This window comes from Nelumbo lutea, chromosome 1 (assembly GCF_056320005.1).
Source record: "Nelumbo lutea isolate HS-2025 chromosome 1, American lotus-T2T, whole genome shotgun sequence".
Classification (NCBI taxonomy): Eukaryota; Viridiplantae; Streptophyta; class Magnoliopsida; order Proteales; family Nelumbonaceae; genus Nelumbo; species Nelumbo lutea.
In genome coordinates, this window is record NC_142684.1 from 110,405,850 (window position 1) to 110,427,837 (window position 21,988).

Here is a 21,988-nt window from a genome sequence, read left to right on the forward strand (position 1 = left end):
GGTTTTCTTGAAACCCTGAACCAGACCAAAATTCTAGTATTGCCCTGGACCTTGGAGTTAGATGGGCAAAACTGGAATGTTAAACTTGACCCCTAGACTCGATTATGATACTGCACTAGGGTCGGATTGGGCTGTATTTGATGTGCCGATCAGCGAGATCCTTAGAGGGGGTCAAAACTGTTGGACAGTTTTTGTATGCCCTTAGCTTCAATCAGTTTTGATGTACTTTTGATATTTAATGTAAATAAATGAAGTACATGTTTGATTCATGTTGTGTGGTATGCTTCTGTGTAAGACCCTAAAACTGGACACTTAATGAGATTTGTGTTGGTTTTAAATGTTCACAGCCGTTGGATAAGTCTGGGGAGATTTATCCTGCCAAGGCTGATACTGGTGTGCTGTCAATTATTGGGGCGGCTTGTCTCAGCCGCTAGGGTGAGACCCAAGGCACACGTAGTGTAGGATTACTTGAACCCTTGAACTAGACCAGATTTCCAGTATTGCCCTGGACCTTGGAGATTGATGGGCAAAACTGGAAAGTTACACCTGACCCCTAGACCCGATTATGATATTGCACTAGGTGTTGGATTAAGCTGTCTTTGATATGCCAATCAGTGAGATCCTTAGTGGGGTTCACTGGGCTCTCTAGTGAATTCGGCTAGGCCTTGTAACAGAAGTTGGGCCGAACCCATGTGGCTGGTGTGTAGATCAATGATTGGGTCCCACGCCATACAAAGAAGCCCAATTGGGCAACAGTTTGGAAGACTATTGAGCACTTTATACATATTGGGCCTAAAGCCCATTTCAATATGGGCTGATTTGATCAGTCACTTAAGGGGGCGGATCTGAGATTAGGTTAAGCCCAAAAGCTGATCTAATCTGCAGATAAGATTAAGAAGAGTCCTAATCCAAATACAGATTTGGATTAGGGCAACTCCTGATATGATTAGGAGGTTTTCTTAATCATAAGAAAGAGGAGGAAAACCCTAATTCGAATGACTTGAATTCGAACCCTAGGTTTTTCCAGCAGAAATCTCTGCATTCCTGAGATAAGATCTCAGATAACCCTAGAGAAGAAAATAGTAGTTCGCCATCCTCTTCTCTAGCATTCTCCTCCAGCAGCCACCACACCCTTTTCTACCAGTTCGAGAAGATCAAGAAAGGTTCTTGATTGTTCGTGTGGTGCTCACAGTCGTCCATCAAGTTCTTTAGAAGAGCCTGGTTCGTGGGACGAACACTGTTGGTTCGGCTCCATCATCACTGTGTCATCTTCAGTGGGAGTTGATCTTGGGATCTTCTTTGGGCATGAACACCAACTTTGGGAGATACTGCTTCTCTAGATCAGGTATAATCCCTTCCTTGTCTTTTGGTTCAAATCTGGTTTGGTTTGGTTCAAGTAAGATCCTTGAATTTTGATTCTAAAATCAGGGAATACGATTCCCAGTTGGAAGGAAGGTAGGAAATTTTTGAAATTCGCCCACCCATTCCACAACAATTTGGCGTCCATACGATGGATCCTATCATTCCTTTCAAAAACCTAGGTATGTTGGGACAGTCCAAGAATTCATCTGAGTGGGTGATCATAGTGATAGGATCAGCCCCTTTGTCGGACAAAGTGAATGATCGAAAATGCACTCTCTGATGGAAACCTAAACTGCTGGCAGTTGATTTCAACCATTGAAATTTGTTTTGCAAAATATATTTATATAGATATATTATGGTTTCAAAATGTTTGCAAAAGGTTTTAATTCCCGGGATCCATGTGAGTAGAGAGTGCAACACTGTTCCTTGCAGCCGAGGAAGAGGTCCTCTCTTGTCGGGCAGTGTTTGATCATTATGGGCCGAGAGGTTAAGTGTAAGACCATTGAGGGTAATACCTGATGGGCTAATCTTTCATCTGTTTATAGTCCTTGGGTTTTCAAAAGGTGGCTAGACCCAAGGACCATTTAGTATAAATGTTGGGCCCATTAAGAGTCCATAGTGATGGACTCAGGGGTTCACTTCTCCTACAGTGAATTCGGCCAGACCTTGTAACAAAGGCTGGGCTGAACCCATGTGGCTGATGTGTAGATCAATGTTTGGGTCCCATGCCATACAAAGAGAGCCATTTGGGTAGCAGGTTAAGAGGTTAAGTGAGCACATAAACTTAATGGGCCTAAAGCCCAATTCGAACTGGGCTTAAGTTAGTTAATTAAAAGGAGGCAAGATAGGATTTATAATCTGATTAGGATTAGCTGAAGGATGAGATAAGTTTTATCAATTCAAGAGTCCAGACCCAAATATCAAATTTGGATTAAGGAACTCTCTTCTAATTGAATTAGGAGGCTGATCTTGAGAGGGCTATAAATAAAGGGGGCGAATTCCTCAGTTATACAACATAGCAATCTGTAGAGTTCTTCCCTGTTCTTGGCGCCCCTACCCAGTTCGATCTCCACTCGTGGGAGTGATCAAGAATTGTTCTTGATATTACTTCTTGGTAGAAGAGGCAATTTGAAGTCGTGCTCACCAACCCTCTACTCCATTCTTGCTGAAGAATTCGGTTCTTGCTGAAGAGCCGTCCTGCTGATCCTGCTTCACCACACGCTGTGTCGTCTTCAGTGGAAGTGGGTTTTGGTTTTCTCTTTGGCCGTGAACACTTTCATTGTGAGTTACTGCTACTTCGTATTAGGTATATCCCTTTCCTCCCTTTTGGTTTCAGATCTGGTCAGGTTTGGTTCAAGATTGATCATTGAAAATGTAGTTTTCTAAAATAGGGAGATGAGAGAGAGAAATTTTTGAAATTTTGCCCTACCTTCTATAGGGTTGGGTCGTCCATGTGATGAATCTCTCATCCCTTCAGTGGTATCAGAGCCAGGTTCAAATCTTAAACCGAATTAAACCAGATCTGAATCTGCGCAAATGGGTAGAAGGCGTTCTACCCGATTTTCGCAGTTAGCGTTTTTCCTAGGAAACCGGTTCCCAGTTTTGGCCGATTGATCTGAAATTAAATCTTTTATTTTTGTAATATATTTAGAACTGTTCTATTTATATTTCTTGAAATTCAGGCTGTTCGTATGGTGGAGATCGAATTCTTTTATTAGCGCAAGAAATCTGCGCACCTGCTGATTTATTCTATTTCATTCTTGGTTTGTAAATAATTTTTTTTTTATTTATTTTTAGACGGGATATATAGGATTTGATTCTGATGTAATATTAATAGAAACATTTAGGTTTTTTTCTATTTTATTTCATGGAAGACGAAGCTGGTTCACGTGGAGGAGAAAACTTGCACAGATAAGAAATCTGCGATCTGCGAATTGCAGTAATGGAAATTGCAATCTGCGAACTAATTTTGCTTTGTAGGGTTGCAGCCTTGCGAACAACCCCCTTTTGTGTTTGTTCACTGATTCTTGAATGTCATCTATCAGTTATTTAATTTCAGAGCATCTTGAATTGAATCTTGAATTAAACATCAAACCCTAGACCCATTCGAACTAGATTGGACCGAATCTGTGGTTTGATGGGGGCTGTTCTCAGCCCTAAAATTTCTTTCATGGGCCGAGGGGTTGATGGTTAATTGCAAGATGCAGTTCGACCCACATTTGTAAAACCCAGTTTTAATCTGTTAAAATTGCTTTAGCCCAATTCAGCATAAATGCTATATAACCCAATTGGTTAAAATTGCTTTGCAGTTCGGCCCATATACCTAGATAATATTAATTGATAATATTATGGAATTAAATGGGCTTTATTTATGGGTTTTACAGTTATTTAATTGCTTGGATCAATTATGGATTTCATGCATGTGATGTATGGATGTGTGATGTGCTACGTCCATGGGCCATAAGTACTTGACCCATGCTGATTTGATAGTGGCTCTTTCGCACACCATGGCTGAATGCACATCATTGCCATGGCGTCCTTAAGATTATTGGATGATCTCCCTACGTGGTGGGCCCCACATCAGCTTCCTCCCCAAGAGGAACTGTGCGGAACTCTAGCCGTTTAGGGCCCATCTAAATCTGGCTTTATGAAATTTAATGGAGCTACTTTGGTTTGACCTAAATAAAACTAGGGTGTAATTATTTGTTCCCTCCTGAAAAATATAAGTGCATGTGATAGGGAGATTCATATGATGAACTCTCTAAAGGCCTTCCATCATTAGCATGAAGATGGGTCATTCAGTAATGAGGAGATTCGCCATAAAATTGGGCTATCCATTTGCTGTTGGATATATTGGATTGTTTCATAAGATGATAGGGGCGTCATTGACCGATGTGGGAGGGGCCTATCCTAAAATGGAAGACTCTCTCACGGTACCTTGGCGTTCACGAATATGATGGATAAGCACTTATTGGATAGAAAGGTTTAACCTAAAATGGCAATGAACCTTGTTTGACAGAGGCCAAAGGGAAAGCTCATTAGATGAGTGGATATGGTTCTTCACAGAAGGTGGTGGGGTTATGCAGCTGAAACAGTTGGCTCCATGCACTATATGTGGTTTCTCACATTTCTAGAGACATAGTTCGCAGTCTCCGTCATCGAGATATGAGGGAAATCTCAGAGATGAATAAATGGAAATGGAACATAGATTAAAAGCCATATTTATGTAGTAAACATGAATCAATTCAGGTGTGGACTAATAATCTGCCTTGCCCTTTATCAGAAATGGCAAATAGACAATTCGCCAAACTGTTAGACGATAACAAACTTAAGGGCCCAAATTATGTTAACTGGTACTGTAACCTTATGCTGGTATTAACGTCCGAGAAATTGGACAAGGTTGCTAAGAACCTTGCTCCGGATCGTCCGGGTGATAGGGCATTTGAGGCACGTAGGAAAGAGTATCAAGAATGGGAAGATAAGAATTCTCTTGTCCGGTGCTACATTATGGCCTCCCTCGACAATCCGATACAGAGACAATTCGATCAGATCGAAGTGTCCAAGGATATCCTGGATAGTTTGAGGACAATGTATGAGGAGTAGAATCGTTCTACTCGTCAGAAGGTCTTGAAGCTGTTCTTGACCACAAAAATGACCGAGCCCCAGATGGTTCATGACCATTGTCTCAAGATGATGGTTACATTAATGAACTAGAGGCACTCGGGTCAGGGCTAGATCATGTCACCAAGGTTGATGCCCTCCTAAATTCCTTGCCTCCCTCCTTTAATAAGTTTATCATGAATTATAACATGAATAAAGTAAACGTTAGCCTTTAGGAACTCAACAATATGTTGCAGAGGGTTGAAAAACTAATCAAGAAGGATAAACTGATAGCCATGCTTGTTGAAAGTGGCAATTTGGGTAAGAAGAAGAGGGGGCAAAGAAAAAGTCTTAGAAGAAGACTACTAAACTGAAAAAGCAAAAGAAGGACAAAGCATCGGATGCATATCACTTTTGCAAACAGAACGACCACTGGAAGAGGAACTGTCCTCAATATCTGGAGACTAAGAAGCAAGGTAATTTCGAATCTTTTATCATAGAGAGCAATTTGTTGGTCACTTCTGCTTCTTAGTGTATTGACTCCTGGGCTTCAACTCATGCGTGTAACTCATTGCAGGGGTTCAAGATAAGTAAAACACTAAATGACGGAGGAGTGACACTCTACTTGGGGACTTCTGCAACAGTTGCAGCTACAGCCATAGGAACCGTAGAACTAGTTTTCAGAGAATGAATAATTATACTTAAAGATAGTCTTTTCGTACCTAATTTAAGAAGAAATTTGATTTGTCTAAAAAATTGTGCATGGATGGTTATTCGATCTTATTTAGTAATGTGATTACTATCAAACGGAATAACAAATTCCTCGCATATGGAGAACTTGAGAACTGTCTCTATGTTCTCCATCCTTCTCTGGAAACAAACATTACTGAAACTACGTCGGAAATAATCCCCAAGAAGAGGATTCGTGATACAGTTAATCCCACGTGCCTATGGCATTACCGACTTGGCCACATTAATATAGATCGTATCACAAGGTTGATAAAGGATGGTCCTTTGGATTTTCAAACTGTAGAAGATCTTCCATCTTGTGAACCTTGCCTTTAGGGTAAGATGTCGAAGCGACCATTTACCGATAAGCCTGAAAGATCTACAAGCACACTTGGCCTTCCACATACTGATGTATGTGGTCCCCTGAATGTTAGGACACGTAACCAACCCATTTATTTTATAATATTTATCGATGATTACTCACGGTATGGTTACGTGTACCTAATGTGTCATAAGTCTGAATCATTTGAAAAGTTCAAAGAATTCAGACAAGAAGTCGAGAAACAATTGGGGAGAGAAATTAAGACCCTTCGATTAGATCGAGGTGGCGAGTATCTCTCTGGCGAATTTAGGGACTACTTAAAGGACAGTGGAATAGTATCACAACTAGCTCCTGCTACAACACAATTAAACGGTGTGTCAGAAAGGAGAAATTGGACTCTATAAGATATGGTCCGATCACTTCTCGTCCACTTGGAGTTATCCACATCCTTTTGGGGTTTCACATTAGAGATTGCGATTTACGTGCTGAACCAGGTTCCAACCAAATCCGTTCCTAAGATTCCATATGAGCTATGGACCGATAAGAAACCAAGTGTAAGACACTTGAAGATTTAGGGTTGTCCAACACATGTTAAAAGAACTAGTGCTGACAAATTGGAATCCAAGACCGGTCGTTGCCTATTTGTAAGTTACCCCAAAGGCTCTGTAGGTTACTTGTTTTATGATCCAAAAGAACAAAAGGTTTTATGCAGTCGAAATGCCCTCTTCTTAGAGGAAGATTACATCCTGAATAATCATCATCAGGAAGTTGTTCTTGATGAGGAGAGCCCAGGGGTAGTGGGAGATGTTCCACCAGCTCCAGAAAATAACCAACCTAGATCTACCTGGGTTTCCAGGCCTCTAGTTTGTTACGGCTATGACCAAGAAAGTTACTTGGTGGAAGCCACGATCAATGAGGAGGATCCCGTGACTTATTTGGAAGCTATGTTGGACGTAGATTCCTTGAAGTGAGTAGATGCCATGAGAATTGGGATGGACTCAATGAAGACCAACAGAGACTGGACTCTAATAGATCCGCCCCTTGGGGTAAAGGCAATTGGTTGCAAATGGATCTATAAGAGGAAGAAGGGCCCCGATGGTAAAGTTGAGACCTACAAGGCTCGTCCTGTGGCCATGCTTAAATCCATTAGCATCCTGCTAGTTGTAGTAGCATAGCATGACTACGAGATTTGGCAAATGGATGTCAAAACCACGTTCCTGAATGGAGATCTTACTGAAGATATCTACATGCAACAATCGCAAGGTTTCATAGCTGCAGGTTAGGAACACATGGTATGTAAACTCAACCGATCCATATATGGGCTTAAGCAAGCTTTTAGGAGTTGGAACATCTGGTTTGACTCTACCGTCAAACAGTTTGACTTTGAGCAATACCCAGATGAGCCCTGTGTTTACAGGAAGACAGTGAGAGATAAGGTTACGTTCCTAGTTTTGTATATAGATGACATTCAACTTATTGGGAATGATGTTCCTTTTAGACACGGGGTCACTCTCTCCAAGGGTAAGGGGTATGTCTCCCAAGACTCCTGAAGAGATTGAGGGCATGAAAGAGATTCCCTATGCCTCAGCCGTAGGGAGCATTATGAATGCCATGCTGTGCACTCATCCTGACATTTCTCAGGCAGTGAGTGTGGTAAGCAGATACCAATCTAACCCAGGGCAGGAGCATTGGACTGTTGTAAAAAACATACTAAAATACTTTCGAATGACAAAAGAGTTTTGTTTGGTATTCGATGGTAGTTTACTACAGATCTAGGGGTATACTGATGCCTCTGGATCCGGATGATAGAAAGTCTACATCTGGTTATATCTTCACGATAGGATTGTGTGCTGTTAGCTGGAAAAGCAGCAACCAAGGGTCCACCGCAGATTCCACAACTGAGGCCGAGTACATTACCGCAAGTGAAGCTGCCAAGGAAGCCATTTGGATGAAGAAGTTCATTCAGGAATTAATAGTAGTTCCATCCAGCACATCACCCATTCCATTGTTGTGTGACAACACTGGAGCCATTGCTCAGGCTAAGGAGCCATGAGCCCACTCGAAGTCGAAGCACATCGAGAGGAAGTACCATGTACTGCAAGAGATGGTTGGAAGAGGGGACATCCTGATTCAGAAGGTAGTATCGATGGAAAATGTAGCAAACCCATTAACTAAGCCACTGACACAGAAAGTGTTTGAGAAACACATGGAAAGTATGGGACTCCGGTTTGTACCCGATTGGACCTACGTGCAAGTGGGAACTGTTAGACTGTTATGCCCTTGCTCCAATCAGATTGATGTATCTTTTGACATTTATTGTAATTGAATAAAGTACATAATTGATTCATGTCATTGTGGTGTGTTTCTGTGTAATACCCTTAAACTGGACACTTATGAGACTCGTGCTAGTTTAGAATCTTCACAGTTGTTGGATAGACCTGGGGAGATTTATCCTACCAAGGCTGACACTGATGTGCCGCCAAGTTGGTTGGGGTGGCTTGTCTCAGCTGCTAAGGTGAGACATGAGATACATGCAGTGTGGGTTTTCTTGAAACCCTGAATCGGACTAAAATTCCAGTATTGCCCTGGACCATGGAGATAATTGGGCAAAACTGGAATGTTACGCCTGACCCCTAGACTCAATTATGATACTGCAGTAGGTGTTGGATTGGGCTGTGTTTGATGTGCCAATCAGTGAGGGGGTCAAAACCTGGGTATGTTGGGACAGTTCGAGAATTCATCTGAGTGGGTGATTATAGTGACTGGATTAACCCCTTTGTCGGACAAAGTGAATGATCGGTAATGCACTCTCTCTAATGGAAAAGAAGGAAAAGAAAAGGGTGAGGTTCACTTCACACCTCGGCAGACCTAATACAGGTCCAGTACAGGCACACGACCAGAAAGGAGAAGGGAGTAAACAAAAGGTACTTCAATTAAACCTCATGACAACCGAACAACAGATGAGAACAAAGTAAAAGAAGGTTACTTCAGTCGAACATCAAGGCAGCTGAACAACAGATGATAACTTCTGAAAGTTTCAGTCGAACATCAGGGCAGCCGAACAGCAGATGATAACTTCTGGAAATCTGTCACCCTCGAAACAAAGTCTTCTACATGCTGGAAGAGGAAAAGACAGACTGATCGACTTCACTCTTCAGACCTGGACGTCCAGCTCTGATACCATGTTGTACAGGAAGAAGAGAGAAGAGAGAGAGGAGAGGAGAGAGGAGAGGACTGAGAGCCCAAAAAGATACTACAGGCGGAGCAGTATGTTATTATTTATACTAGAGCGACAACAACTAAACATAAAGAAAGGAAAAGTACAATAGTACCCTTGCGGTATAATACATATAAAATAACATCTGTTAACACATACCTTAGTTCCAATCTTCTCAGTGAAAGCAAGTGGAGGCTCCATATATACTTCTTCCAAGTCTCCATTCGAAAAGGCATTCTTCACATCCAGCTGATTCAGTGGCCAGTCAAGATTAGCTGCAATAGATAAGAGTACTCAAACTATATTTAGCTTCGCCACTGGAGAAAAGGTCTCAGAGTAGTCCACTCCATATGTCTGAGTAAAGCCTTTAGCTACTAGGCGAGCCTTGTATCTCTCCAAGGATCCATCTGAGTTGTACTTCAGAGTGAACACCCATTTACAACCAACAACTGTCTTTCCATCCGGCAGATCCACTTTCTCCCAAGTAGCGTTCTTTTCCAAAGCTCTCATCTCCTCAAAAACAACTTCTTTCCACTCAGGAGCATTTAGAGCCTCCTGGATACTGTTAGGAATGGATACACTAGACACTTGTGAAATAAAAACACAATATGAAGGTGAAATATTTTTGTAAGATACAAAATTTGATAGAGGATGTTTTTTGTACAAGACCTAACATTCTCCGCTGATGCTACCTTTTGAATCTAGACGTCCCCCTACCAACAATCTCCCATAGTACGTGGTACTTCCTCTCGATGTGCTTTGACTTCGAGTGGGCTCGGGGCTCCTTAGCCTGAGCAATGGCTCTAGTGTTGTCGCACAACAATGGAATGGGTGATGTGCTGGATGGGACAACTCCTAACTCCTGAATGAACTTCATCCAAACGGCTTCCTTGGTAGCTTCACTTGCGGAAATGTACTTGGCCTCGGTTGTGGAATCTGTAGTGGACCCCTGTTTGCTGCTTTTCTAGCTAACTGTACAGGACCCCATCGTGAAGATGTAACTAGATGTAGACTTTCTATCATCTGGGTCTAACTGGAAGTCGGCATCGGTATACCCTAAGATCTATAGTGAACTACCATCGAGTACCAGACAAAACTCTTTTGTCCTTCGAAGGTATTTGAGTATGTTTTTCACAACTGCCTTGGGTTTGACTGGTACCTACTTACCACACTCACTGCCTGAGCAATGTCTGGGAGTGCACAGCATGGCATACATGATGCTCCCTATGGCTGAGGCATAGGGAACCTCTCTCATGCCCTCAATCTCCTCGGGAATCTTGGGAGACATACCCTTGGAGAGAGTGACTCCGTGCCTGAAAGGGACATTTCCTTCCTTGAAGTTCTTCATATTGTATCTCTTGACAATTTTGTCAATGTTAGACTGGGACAATCGTCTCTTTTATTGATGATTGCACTAGGGTGGTCTCTTGGATCTTTCTTCTTAAATCTAAATTAGATGTAAGTAGTGTACTACCAAATTTCCATAACATGATCCAAAATCAGTTTGGGGTCAGAATCAAAAGATTTAGATCGGATAATGCACGGGATTATTTCAACCAAACTTTATCCCCATATTTTCAAAAAGAAGGGATTATCCATGAATCCTCCTGCATTAATACTCTACAACAAAACGGAGTAGCAGAAAGGAAAAATGGTCATCTACTAGTTGCAACCCGAGCCTTACTTTTCCACCAACACGCTCCAAAAACCTATTGGGGGGAAGCTGTGCTTACAGCCGCATACATTATAAATCGATTACCTTCGAGGGTGTTGGGATTTAAAACAACAATGGAAACACTTTCTCAATTTTTGGATGCACTGCTTTTGTCCATGTTCATACCCATAATAGAGGGAAGTTAGATCCAAGAGTCGTCAAGTGTATTTTTGTGGGTTCTTCGTCCACCCAAAAGGGTTATAAGTGTTACCACCCACCTACTAAAAAATTCTGTCTCTATTGATGTCACTTTTGAAGAAAAAACACCATATTTCACTCAACCCGTCTAACATGACAAGACAAAGCACATTGAGATAGATAGCCATTTCGAAAAGGAAAAGCTGGATAGCGGATTAATTTGCACTCCATACGTCTCAATGAATGGTCAACTGGCAGATGTGCTGACAAAAGGGCATTGCAGTGTGGCATTCCAAGGACTTATCTCCAAGTTGGGAATGAAAGATGCATATTCACCAGCTTGAGGGGGAGTGTTGGAAAGTAGAAGATTGACTCTCTGATTGATTCTCCATAATTTTAGGTCCATCAGTTTAGGAAACTTAATTTCCTAGAATCATGGGATATCCTAGAATCATGGGATATTAATTAGAGAATCCCACTGATATAGAAATTAGTTTTTTTGGAAAAGTTAGTTTCCTATTTTATCACCCTGTAAATTAGCTTTGTAGTTCTATATAAAGTTGTGTATATGCTCCTTCCAATACAATACAATCAATTCATTTTTTCTCTCAAATTTTCACAATGATCAATGGCACCTGAATCTAATATCCAGGAGCCATTAGACTTGGTACAAGCAATGGCTGCAGTGAAAAAATTACCTAACTGAGCTAGAGAACAGGATGGGTTAGAATTTCTTAACCATTGAGATTGAAACATTTTATATAAGTGCTCTATTTGTTCCTTTGTGAAAGGAAGAGACTCTAAGGATGATTGCTGCCCTGGATCCGAGTTGCTTACTTGAAGTGCGCGGACATCCCCCCCGACTTGTTCTCACTGCTTGATTTTTTCTTCCAACCCACCGGTTTCCCGTGTAGCTTCCAGTAGGTTTCCTGAGTATGCCATGGCTTTCTACAATGATCACACCAAGGCCTTTGTTTTCCTCCTCGTTTATCTCCGTCTAAGTCTGCACCTCGGGCCACAAGAGTGGACACTTCATTCTCAGTTTTTGTTTCACTAACATTCTTCAACATCACTTGCCGCCGTACTTCTTCTCTACGCACTTCTGAAAAAACCTCTCTTATAGCAGGCAAGGGCTTTCACCCTAAGATACGTCCCCGAACCTCATCGAGTTCTTTGTTCAAACCAGCCAAGAAGACAAAAACCCGACCTCTTTCTATCTTCTTTTTGTACCCAGCACTGTCACTCGGACTTTCCCATTCTTCTTCTTCAAATAAATCCAACTCCTGCCGAACAACCATCATCTCATTATAATAAGCTATTACTTCACATTCACCTTGCTGCATCTTCCACATTCAGGTATTCAATTCGAACAGTTGTGAATGATTATCCAAATTTGAATAAGTTTCCCTAACAGCTTCCCACACATTGCGAGCCGTCGGCAGGAACATGAATGGTTTTCCAACCACCAGATCCATAGAGTTGATCAACTAGGCGGTAACCATCGAATTTTCAGAATGCCACTGCCTGTACTTTGGATCATCAGTGGCTGGCGGTTTCACTTCGCCGTTCAAATTGTCGAGTTTCCCTTTGTCGTCGATCACCAACTGCACAGACTGAGACCACTCAAGATAATTTTTTCCATTCAATTTGTGAATGGTAATTTGAAGAGAATTCTTAGAAAGAGAAATAGTCACTGACTGAATACCTCCCTTCGAAGACATCACACCACCGCTAGCATCCAAAGATGCTGAACCAGAGCCAACCATGGCGGCCTTAAAATTCATGATCGAACCCTAGAGCTCTGATACCATGTTGCGAAATATAGAGGGAAAGAAGAGGAAAATTTTCTTTGTTGATCATAAAACATATTGAGCATACAACTTAAATAAGAAAAGATAGGAAAGACAAACCCCTAGAATCTCTCTCAATCAGGGATTGAGTAAATCTTTCCCTTAATCCTAGGATATAACTTTCCTAAATTTATTCAAATCTAATCTTTCCTAAATTTATTCAAATCTCTTAATCAACCGCAAGTCCTATCTTTCTTAATTTGCCGACACTAATAAAAGGCAATGTAAATTATTAGTCCACAACTTAAATTGATTCATGTTATTTACATAGAAAAGGCTTTTAATCTAATCTATGTTTCGTTTCATTTCTTCATCTTTGAGATTTCCCTCCAATCTTAGTGACGGAAATGCGGTTTTGTCTCTAGAAATGTGGCAAGTCATATACGGTGCATGAAACCAACTGTTTCAGCTGCAAAGCCCCACCATTTTCTGTGAATGATCATATCCACTCATCTTATGAGTTTTCCCTTTGGCCTCTGTCAGACAAGGTTCATTGCCATTTTTGGTTAAACCTTTTTGTCCAGCAAGTGTTGACCCATCATATTCGTGGACCCCAACGTATCGTGAGAGAGTACAATTTTAGGATAAGCCCCTCTCACATCGCTCTATGATGTCCCTATCATCTTATGAAGCAATCAAATAGACTGAATTAGCAAATGCATAGCCCAATTTTATGGTGCATCTTTTCATTACTAACACAACCCATCTTCATGCTAATGACAGAAGGCCTTTAGAGAGTTCATCATATGAATCTCCCTATCACATGCACTTATATACATCTGGAGGGAACAAGTTGTTACATCCCTAGATCTGATTTAGGTCAAATCAAAGTGGCTCCCACTGACTTTCTTAAAATCAGATCCAAATGGACCCAAAAGGCTAGGGTTCTACACGGTTCCTCTTGGGGAGGAATCTGATCTAGGGTCCATTGAGAAGGGAGATCATCCAATGATCTTTAGGGCACCATGGCAATGATGTGCATTTAGCCATGGTGTGCGTAGAGAGCCACTAACGAATTAACATAGGCCAAGTGCTTATGGCCCATGTACGAAGCACATCACACATCATATACATCCACATGCATGAAAATTGATCCAATCAATCACATAAACCGTAAAACCCTAATTAATTAAAGCTAACACACCATCATCCCATTAAGTCCCATAATATTATCCAATAATATTATCTAGGTACATAGGCTAAACTGCAAAAGGCAATTCGGCCCATATAGTTGTTATGTTAAAAGTGGGTTGATTCTACTTTAACTTATAAAAACTGGGTTTTACAGGGGTGGGCCGAATTACATCTTGTAATAGGCCATCAAACCCTTGGCCCATAACCAAATTTGGGTCAAAGAACTAACCCCATCGAACCATGGGTTCGATCCAACCAGTTTGGCCCAAACTAGGTCAAATTCGGCCTAGAGTTCGGTGTACAATTCAAGATTTAATTCAAGATAGTGATCTGAAATTAATTACAGCTAAAAAAGACAATCAAGGTCAACATGAAAATAGAATTAGACGCTTGTAAGTGTGATGATCTTGGACAACCTACAAACCTACAAAAAGATTAATTGCAGATAGCAAAAACGATTTCTGCAAATCGTAGATTGCAAATCTTGTATATGCAACACTTCTTCTCCTCTACTCAAACCAACACCTTTTCCAACGTAAAAAAAATAGAAAAACCTAATTTTCTATTAATTTATATTAGAACAAATCCTATACATTTCATCTAAAAATAAAAAAAAAATATTTACACATCGAATTGAAGAGAATAAAAAACAACACGGTGCGCAGATTTTGGCACCAATCAAGATTTTGATCTCCATCAAATAAACAGCCCAAGAATTCAAGAAACAATAATAGAACAATTCTAAAATACTGCAGATAAATAAAGAATTAAATTTCAGATCACACGCCCAAATTTGATAACCGATTTCTCAGCAAAATTGCCAGTTTGCGCAAATCGGGTAGAACAGTTTCTGCCCATTTGCACAGGTTCAGATCTGGACTGAATTTGGTTCAAGACTTGAACTTGGCTCTGATACCATTGAAGGGAAGGGACATCCATCATATGGATGGCCAAACCATGCAAGGTGGCTGGGCAAAATTTCAAAAATTTCTTTCTCATTCCGAGAATTGAATTCCCTATTTTAGAAAAACTGCATTTTTCAAGGTTCGTTCTTGAAACAAACCGGACCAAATCTTTAACCAAAAGAAAGGGAGGGATATACCTGATATGGAATCCACAAACGTAACTCCCAACATAAGTATTCATGCCCAAAGAAGTCACCGAATCCTGCCTCCACTGAAGATGAAACAGCTTAGGATGAAGTAGGATCAACAAAGCATTTCTTCAGCAAGATTTGCAATCCTTCAGCAAGGATCACGCTGGGGATTTGAGCACAACATCAAATCTGATTCTTCAAGCAAGAATCAGAATCAAGAACTATACTTGATTAGTCCAAGAAAGTGGAGATCGAACTGGGTAGGGTGGCAAGAACAGAGAGAAGATTTGGATTCAGCAAAAGTGTTTAACAAAAGGATTTCATCCTCTATTTATAACCCCTCGGGATCAGCTTCCTAATCGTATCAGGAAAGGGTTCTTTGATCCAAATATTTATTTGGATCAGAACTCTTAAGTGGATAAGACATATCTTATCCTCTTGCTGATCTAGAAGCAGATCTAATCTCGAATTCGCCCATAATTAATTAACCAGATTAACCCAGTTCGAAATGGGCTTTAGGCCCATTAAGTTATCAGGCTCACTTCCCCTTTAATTTGCTGGCTAGCTTGACTTTCTTTGTATAACGTGGGACCCTAACATTGATCTCCACAAAAGCCATATGGGTTCAGCCTAGCCTCTATTACAAGCCCTGGCCGAATTCACTGCTGAAGACAGTGAACCTCTGAGCCCATCAATATGGGCTCTTAACAGGCCCAACATCTACACTAAATGGTCCTTGGGTCCAACCACCATATGAAGGCCCAAGGACTATGGACTTAAGTGAGATTAGCACACCAGGTAAAAACTCTAAATGGTCTTACACTTAACCTCTCAGCCCATAATGATCAAGCACTGCCCGACAAGAGAGTACCTCTCCCTAGCTACAAGGTGCAATGTTGCACTCTCTGCTCACATGGATCCCGGGAATTAAAATCTTTTGCAAACATTTTGTGGAACCATAATATATATGTATATCTGTATATAAATATATTTTGCAAAACAAATCTCAACAAGTTTGAAATAAACTGCCGGTAGTTTAAGTTTTCATCAGAGAGAGTACATTCCACGATCATTCACTTTGCTCGACAAAGGTGAATTCTTAGATTGCCCCAACATACCCAAGTTTTGACCCCGGTTCAAGATCTCATTGATTGGCATATCAAAGACAGTCCAATCCAACACCTAGTGCAGCACCATAATCGAGTTTAGGGGTTAGGTATAACTTTCCAGTTTTGCCCATCTGTCTCCAAGGTCCAGGGCATAACTGGAAAATGGTCTGGTTCAGAGTTTCAAACAAACCCACACTACATGTGCTTCAGGTCTCACCTTAGCGGTTGACAAGTCACCCCAACCGACTTGGCAACACATTAGTGTCAGCCTTGGCAGGATAAACCTCCCTAGGTTTATCCAATGGCTGTGAAGGTTCCAAATTAACATGAGTCTCATAAGTGTCCAATTTAAGGGTATTACACAGAAATACACCATAATAACATGAACCAATTGTGTACTATTATTCATTTACAATAAATGTTAAAAGTATATCAATCTAATTGGAGATAAGGGCATACACTGTCTAATAGACAATTGTTCCAGAATGACATGGCTTTATTTAATGAAAGAAATAAGTGAATTATTTTCCATTTTCCAAAAATTTCATGCTAAAGTGCGTACACAATTTGGCGTTTCACTTAAAATTCTTCGTTCTGACAATGGTAGAGAGTATTTTCTTTCTTCCTTTCAGCAATACCTAGAACAACATGGTATAATTCATCAAACCTCTTGTGCCCACACTCCTCAACAAAATGGGGTAGCTGAGAGGAAGAATAGACATCTACTTGAAACAGCTCGGTCTCTTCTTCATCATATGAATGTTCCTAAACGATTTTGGAGTGATGCAGTCCTTACTGCTTGTTTTCTCATTAATCGCATGCCCACGTTCGTTCTTGATGGTCGTTCTCCGTTCTTTATCTTGTTTCCTACTTTGTCTCCATTTCCCTTGACACCCAGAATCTTTGGGTGTGTGTGCTTTGTTCAGAATCTTGGTCCTGGTTTAGACAAGTTGGATGCTCGCTCCATTAAATGTATCTTCTTTGGCTACTCTAGGACCCAGAAAGGGTATAAATGCTACAATCCTATTACTCGGAAATCCTTTGTTTGTCCTGATGCTACATTTTTTTAATTTGTGCCTTACTTCTCTGGTCCTGGTACATATCCTTTGCCTACGAAGGTTCCTTTTCCTCTTCAAGCTGACGATTCCATTCCAATGGTTTCTCTTGTGTCTGAGTCTCCCCCGGTCCCTTTACAGGAGCGTCCTGAACGACCACTAATTCGTTAAGTGTATACTCATCGACAGAGGCCAACACCTCCACCACCTTCTACTCCGATGGTAGATCCAGCCTCTTCCACATCAAACTTGGCTTCTGATCTTGACCTTCCTATTGCATTGCAGAAAGGTAAACGAAGTTGCACACTTCACCCGATATCCAATTATGTTTCTGTAACTCACCTTTCTGCTTCCCATCGCCAGTTTATTACTTTGTTGTCCTCTCTATCCATTCCTAAGGATGTTCAGGAGGCTCTTATATCGCCGGGGTGGTGGAAGGCCATGGAAGAAGAAATCTCCGCTCTTCATCACAATTAGACATGGGAACTCACCACTCTCCCTCTAGGTAAGCATGTTGTTGGTTGTAAATGGGTGTATGCTGTTAAGTATCTACCAAATAGAGTGGAACGCCTGAAAGCCCGCTTAGTTGCAAAAGGGTATTCTCAACTTTATGGTGTAGACTATGTTGAAACCTTCTCTCCAGTTGCAAAGATGGGCTTTGCCTGTGTGTTAATTTCCTTAACTGTCACGCATGATTAGCCTCTATTTTAGCTTGATATTAAAAATGCCTTTCTTCATGGCGATCTTCTAGAGGAGTTGTACATGGAGCATGAAGGGATGAGAGATCCATTATATGGATGGCCAAACCCTGCAAGAAGGTTAGGCGAAATTTCAAAAATTTCTCTCTCCCATGTGGGAATCACATTCCCCATTTTAGAAAACTGCATTTTCAATGATCAATCTTGAAACAAACCAAACTAGATCTGAAACCAAAAGGGTAGGAGAGGGATATACCTGATACGGAGTAACAGTAACTCCCAATGAAGGTGTTCACGCCCAAGGAGAAAACCAAAGACTGTTTTCATCGAAGATGGCACGGTGTGAGGTGAAGCATAATCAACAGAACAGTTCTTCAGCAAGAACCGAATTCTTCAACAAGAATATGATGGAGGGTTGGTGTGCACGACTTCAGATTGCCTCTTCTAGCAAAAGGCAATATCAAGAGCCGTTCTTGATCACTCCTACTGGTGGAGATCAAACTGGGTAGGGTGGAAAGAGCAAGAAAAAACAAGAGCAGAAGACAGGAGCAGTCAAACTGTATGTTGTCTTCTCTCTCAATTCAGCAGACTATGAGATGTTTTTGGAGGTCCGCCCTGCTCTCCTATTTATAGCCTTAAAGAGAGGTTCTTCTAATCCCATTAAGAGTCTCTTAATCCAAATCTTATATTTGGATCTTGACCCTCTTTAAGAGATAAGGATAATCACTTATCTTATCTGTAGATAAAGATCAACCATCCTAATCCAATTAGGAGTTTCCTGATCCAAATATTTATTTGGATCTGGACTCTTTGAGTAGATAGGGATAACCCCTCATCCTATTAGCTGATCCAAATCACAGAACCGCCCATTATTTAATTAATCTTATTAACCCAATTTGAATGGGCTTTAGGCCCATTAAGTCTATGTGCTCAGTAGCCCTCTTAACCTGCTGCCCAGTTGGCTATCCTTGTATGGCATGGGACCCAAACATTGATCTACACATCAGCCACATGGGTTCAGCCCAGCCTTTGTTACAAGGCCTGGCCGAAATCTCTGTAAGAGACAGCGAACCCCTGAGTCCATCACCATGGGCTCCTAATGGGCCCAACATTTACACTAAATGGTCCTTGGGTCCAGCAGCCACCTTATAGAAACCCAAGGATTATGGGCAGATGCAAGATTAGACCATCAGATATTACCCTCAATGGTCTTACACTTAACCTCTCAGCCCATAATGATCAAACACTGCCTGACAAGAGAGGACCTCTCCCTCGGCTGCAAGGTACAATGCTACACTCTCTACTTACATGGTTCTCGGGAATTAAAACCTTTTGCAAACATTTTGAAAGCATAATATATATATATATATATAGATATATTGCAAAACAAATTTCAACGGTTGAAATCAACTGCTGGCAGTTTAGGTTTCCATCAGAGAGAGTGCATCCCCGGTCATTCACTTTGTCCGACAAAGGGGCTGATCCTGTCACTATGATCACCCACTCAGATGAATTCTCGGGCTGTCCCAACATACCCAAGTTTTGACCCCCTCTAAGGATCTCACTGATTGGCATATCAAAGATAGCTCAATCCGACACCTAGTGCAGTATCATAATCGAGTCTAGGGATTAGGTGTAACATTCCAATTTTGCCCATCTATCTCAAAGGTCCAGGGCAATACTGGAATTTCGGTCTGGTTCAAGGTTTCAAGAAAACTCACACTGCATGTACCTCAAGTCTCACCCTGGCAGCTGAAACAAGCCACCCCAACCAACTTGGCAGTACATCAATGTCATCCTTGGCAGGATAAATCTCCCTAGATCTATCCGACGACTGTGAAGATTCTAAACTAACACGAGTCTCATTAAGTGTCCAATTTAAGGGTATCACACAGAAACACACCACAACGAGGTGGTGAAGGAGTTTGGAATGAGACAATGTCAAGTTGATCATTTAGTATTTAGCTATGACTTTGTGGCTGGGAAGATCTTGCTGGTAGTTTATGTGGATGACATAGTCATAACTAGCAGTGATTATGTGGGTTGGTGAAGGAGCAAGAAGCAGTGCTGAAGCAGAATACAGGGCTATGGCACACACTGCATGTGAACTAGTGTGGTTGAAGAATCTTGTGCAGGAAATCGGGTTCTTAGTAAGCAAATCCATGAAGCTATATTGTGACAATAGACGACAATTCACATCTCATCCAACCCAGTTTTCCACGAGAGAACTAAACACATAGAGGTAGATTGTCACTTTGTAAGGGAAAAGGTCATCAATGGTGTGATAAAGACAGAGTATGTGAGAACAGGTGATCAATGGGCAGATCTGTTCACAAAAGAGTTGAGTTCAGGGAGAGTGAACTACATATGTAACAAGCTGGGATTATATGATATATATATTTTCCAGCTTGAAGAGGAGTGTCAGAGTCAGTTAGAAAAGGGTATTTTCGTCTTTTCACTTTATGTATTATGTTGGTTGTATGTCTCCTCATGTGCAGGGGCATTTCAGTCTTTTGTATCTTATAATTTCAAATGCAAGTATATGGTCGATTGGGTTAGATGAAGAGACTAACCAATTCGACACTTTCTCTCTCTTCTATTCTCTGTTTGGCTGAACGCTTTAAATTACCAATAAAAAATAGAACTTTTAAACTATTTATTCCAAATGATAATTACAAATGCATTGAATGATCAAGAAATCTACAAATGCATTATATTAAGTAAGCACCAAGAATCTATACAAACAGGAAAACTCATGGCTTAGATGGCAAGATGTATCTTGATAAAGCTCATTGCACAAAACTCCTTTGTTGACAAGACTGTTTGCTACTATTGAATTATCTATTACAGGTACAGGAACTAGTGGGACAACAGGTTCACTTTGAAAGTCAAAATTCTTATCTTTCCATGCTGGTAATCAGTCAAAAACCTTGCCTCATAATTTCTCATCAAATATCCTAGACCTACTATTGAATTATCTATTATAGATAAAGGAACTAGTGGGACAACAGGTTCACTTTTGAAAATAAAAAACCTTGCCTCATAAGTTCTCATCAAATATCCTAGACCTACTCCAATTAAATCAATACCAAACAGACCTCTCAATTTCTTTAATGCTTTCCATTTTGCATAAGCCATGCAAACATATAATCACACCTCAAGCTCAATCATCACTAGGTGCAAAAAGAGGATTGACATACAAGTGTCCATCCAACAAAATGTTGTAAACCTCAAAATGTGCGTGTATAACTACTCAATTGAACAAACCATTACAAAGTGTCGGCAAATTAAGAAAGATAGGATTTGCGAAAAATTAAGAAAGATATGATTTGATTGATTAAGAGATTTGAATAAATTTAGGAAAGTTATATCCTATAATTAAGGGAAAGATTTAGTCAATCCCTGATTGAGAGAGATTTTAGGGGTTTGTCTTTCCTATCTTTTCTTATTTAAGTTGTATGCTCAATATGCTTTATGATCAACAAAGAAAATTTTCCTCTTCTCTCCCTCTATATTTCGCAACATGGTATCAAAGCTCTAGGGTTCGATCATGAATTTTAAGGTCGCCATGGTTGGTTTTGGTTCAGCATCTTCGGATGCTAGCGGTGGTGTGACGTCTTCGGAGGGAGGTATTCAGTCAGCGGTAGACCTGTTCATGGGCTCAGCCGGGCTTTTAGTGTTCATTAACAGAAAAATAATAGGCCCGAGCCCGAGCCCGGCCCGACCAATGGGCCTAGAACTTGGGCCCGAGTCCGGCCCTGATAAAAAGCCCGAAGCCCGACCTAATAAAAGAAAATCAAAATTTTCCCTATTCAAGTAGACATTATCTATTTTAATTCAGAATTTTTTCCCCTATTTAAATGAACAATGGCCTACAAGTGAATCAACAACCTTCTCAAATCAAAAAATTTATTCAAATGGACATTACATAGGGTTTTTACTTAGGTTTAACTATAGGTCGGGC

At 40.8% G+C, this 21,988-nt stretch overlaps 1 protein-coding gene across 6 annotated transcripts in view; it reads left to right on the forward strand.

Moving 5' to 3' along the window:
- Positions 1-21,988, forward strand: part of LOC148876775 (asparagine synthetase [glutamine-hydrolyzing] 3-like) — a 56,659-nt gene that overhangs the window by 18,658 nt on the left and 16,013 nt on the right. The window contains exon 1 of one of the 6 annotated variants that reach the window (XM_088969231.1): positions 20,806-20,937. The exons of the other annotated variants lie outside the window; for them this stretch is intronic. Coding sequence (XP_088825357.1) covers positions 20,932-20,937 — 6 coding nt within the window. The 5' untranslated portion in view covers positions 20,806-20,931. Of the gene's footprint in view, positions 1-20,805; positions 20,938-21,988 lie in introns of those variants that run through there. 6 annotated transcript variants of the gene reach the window in all.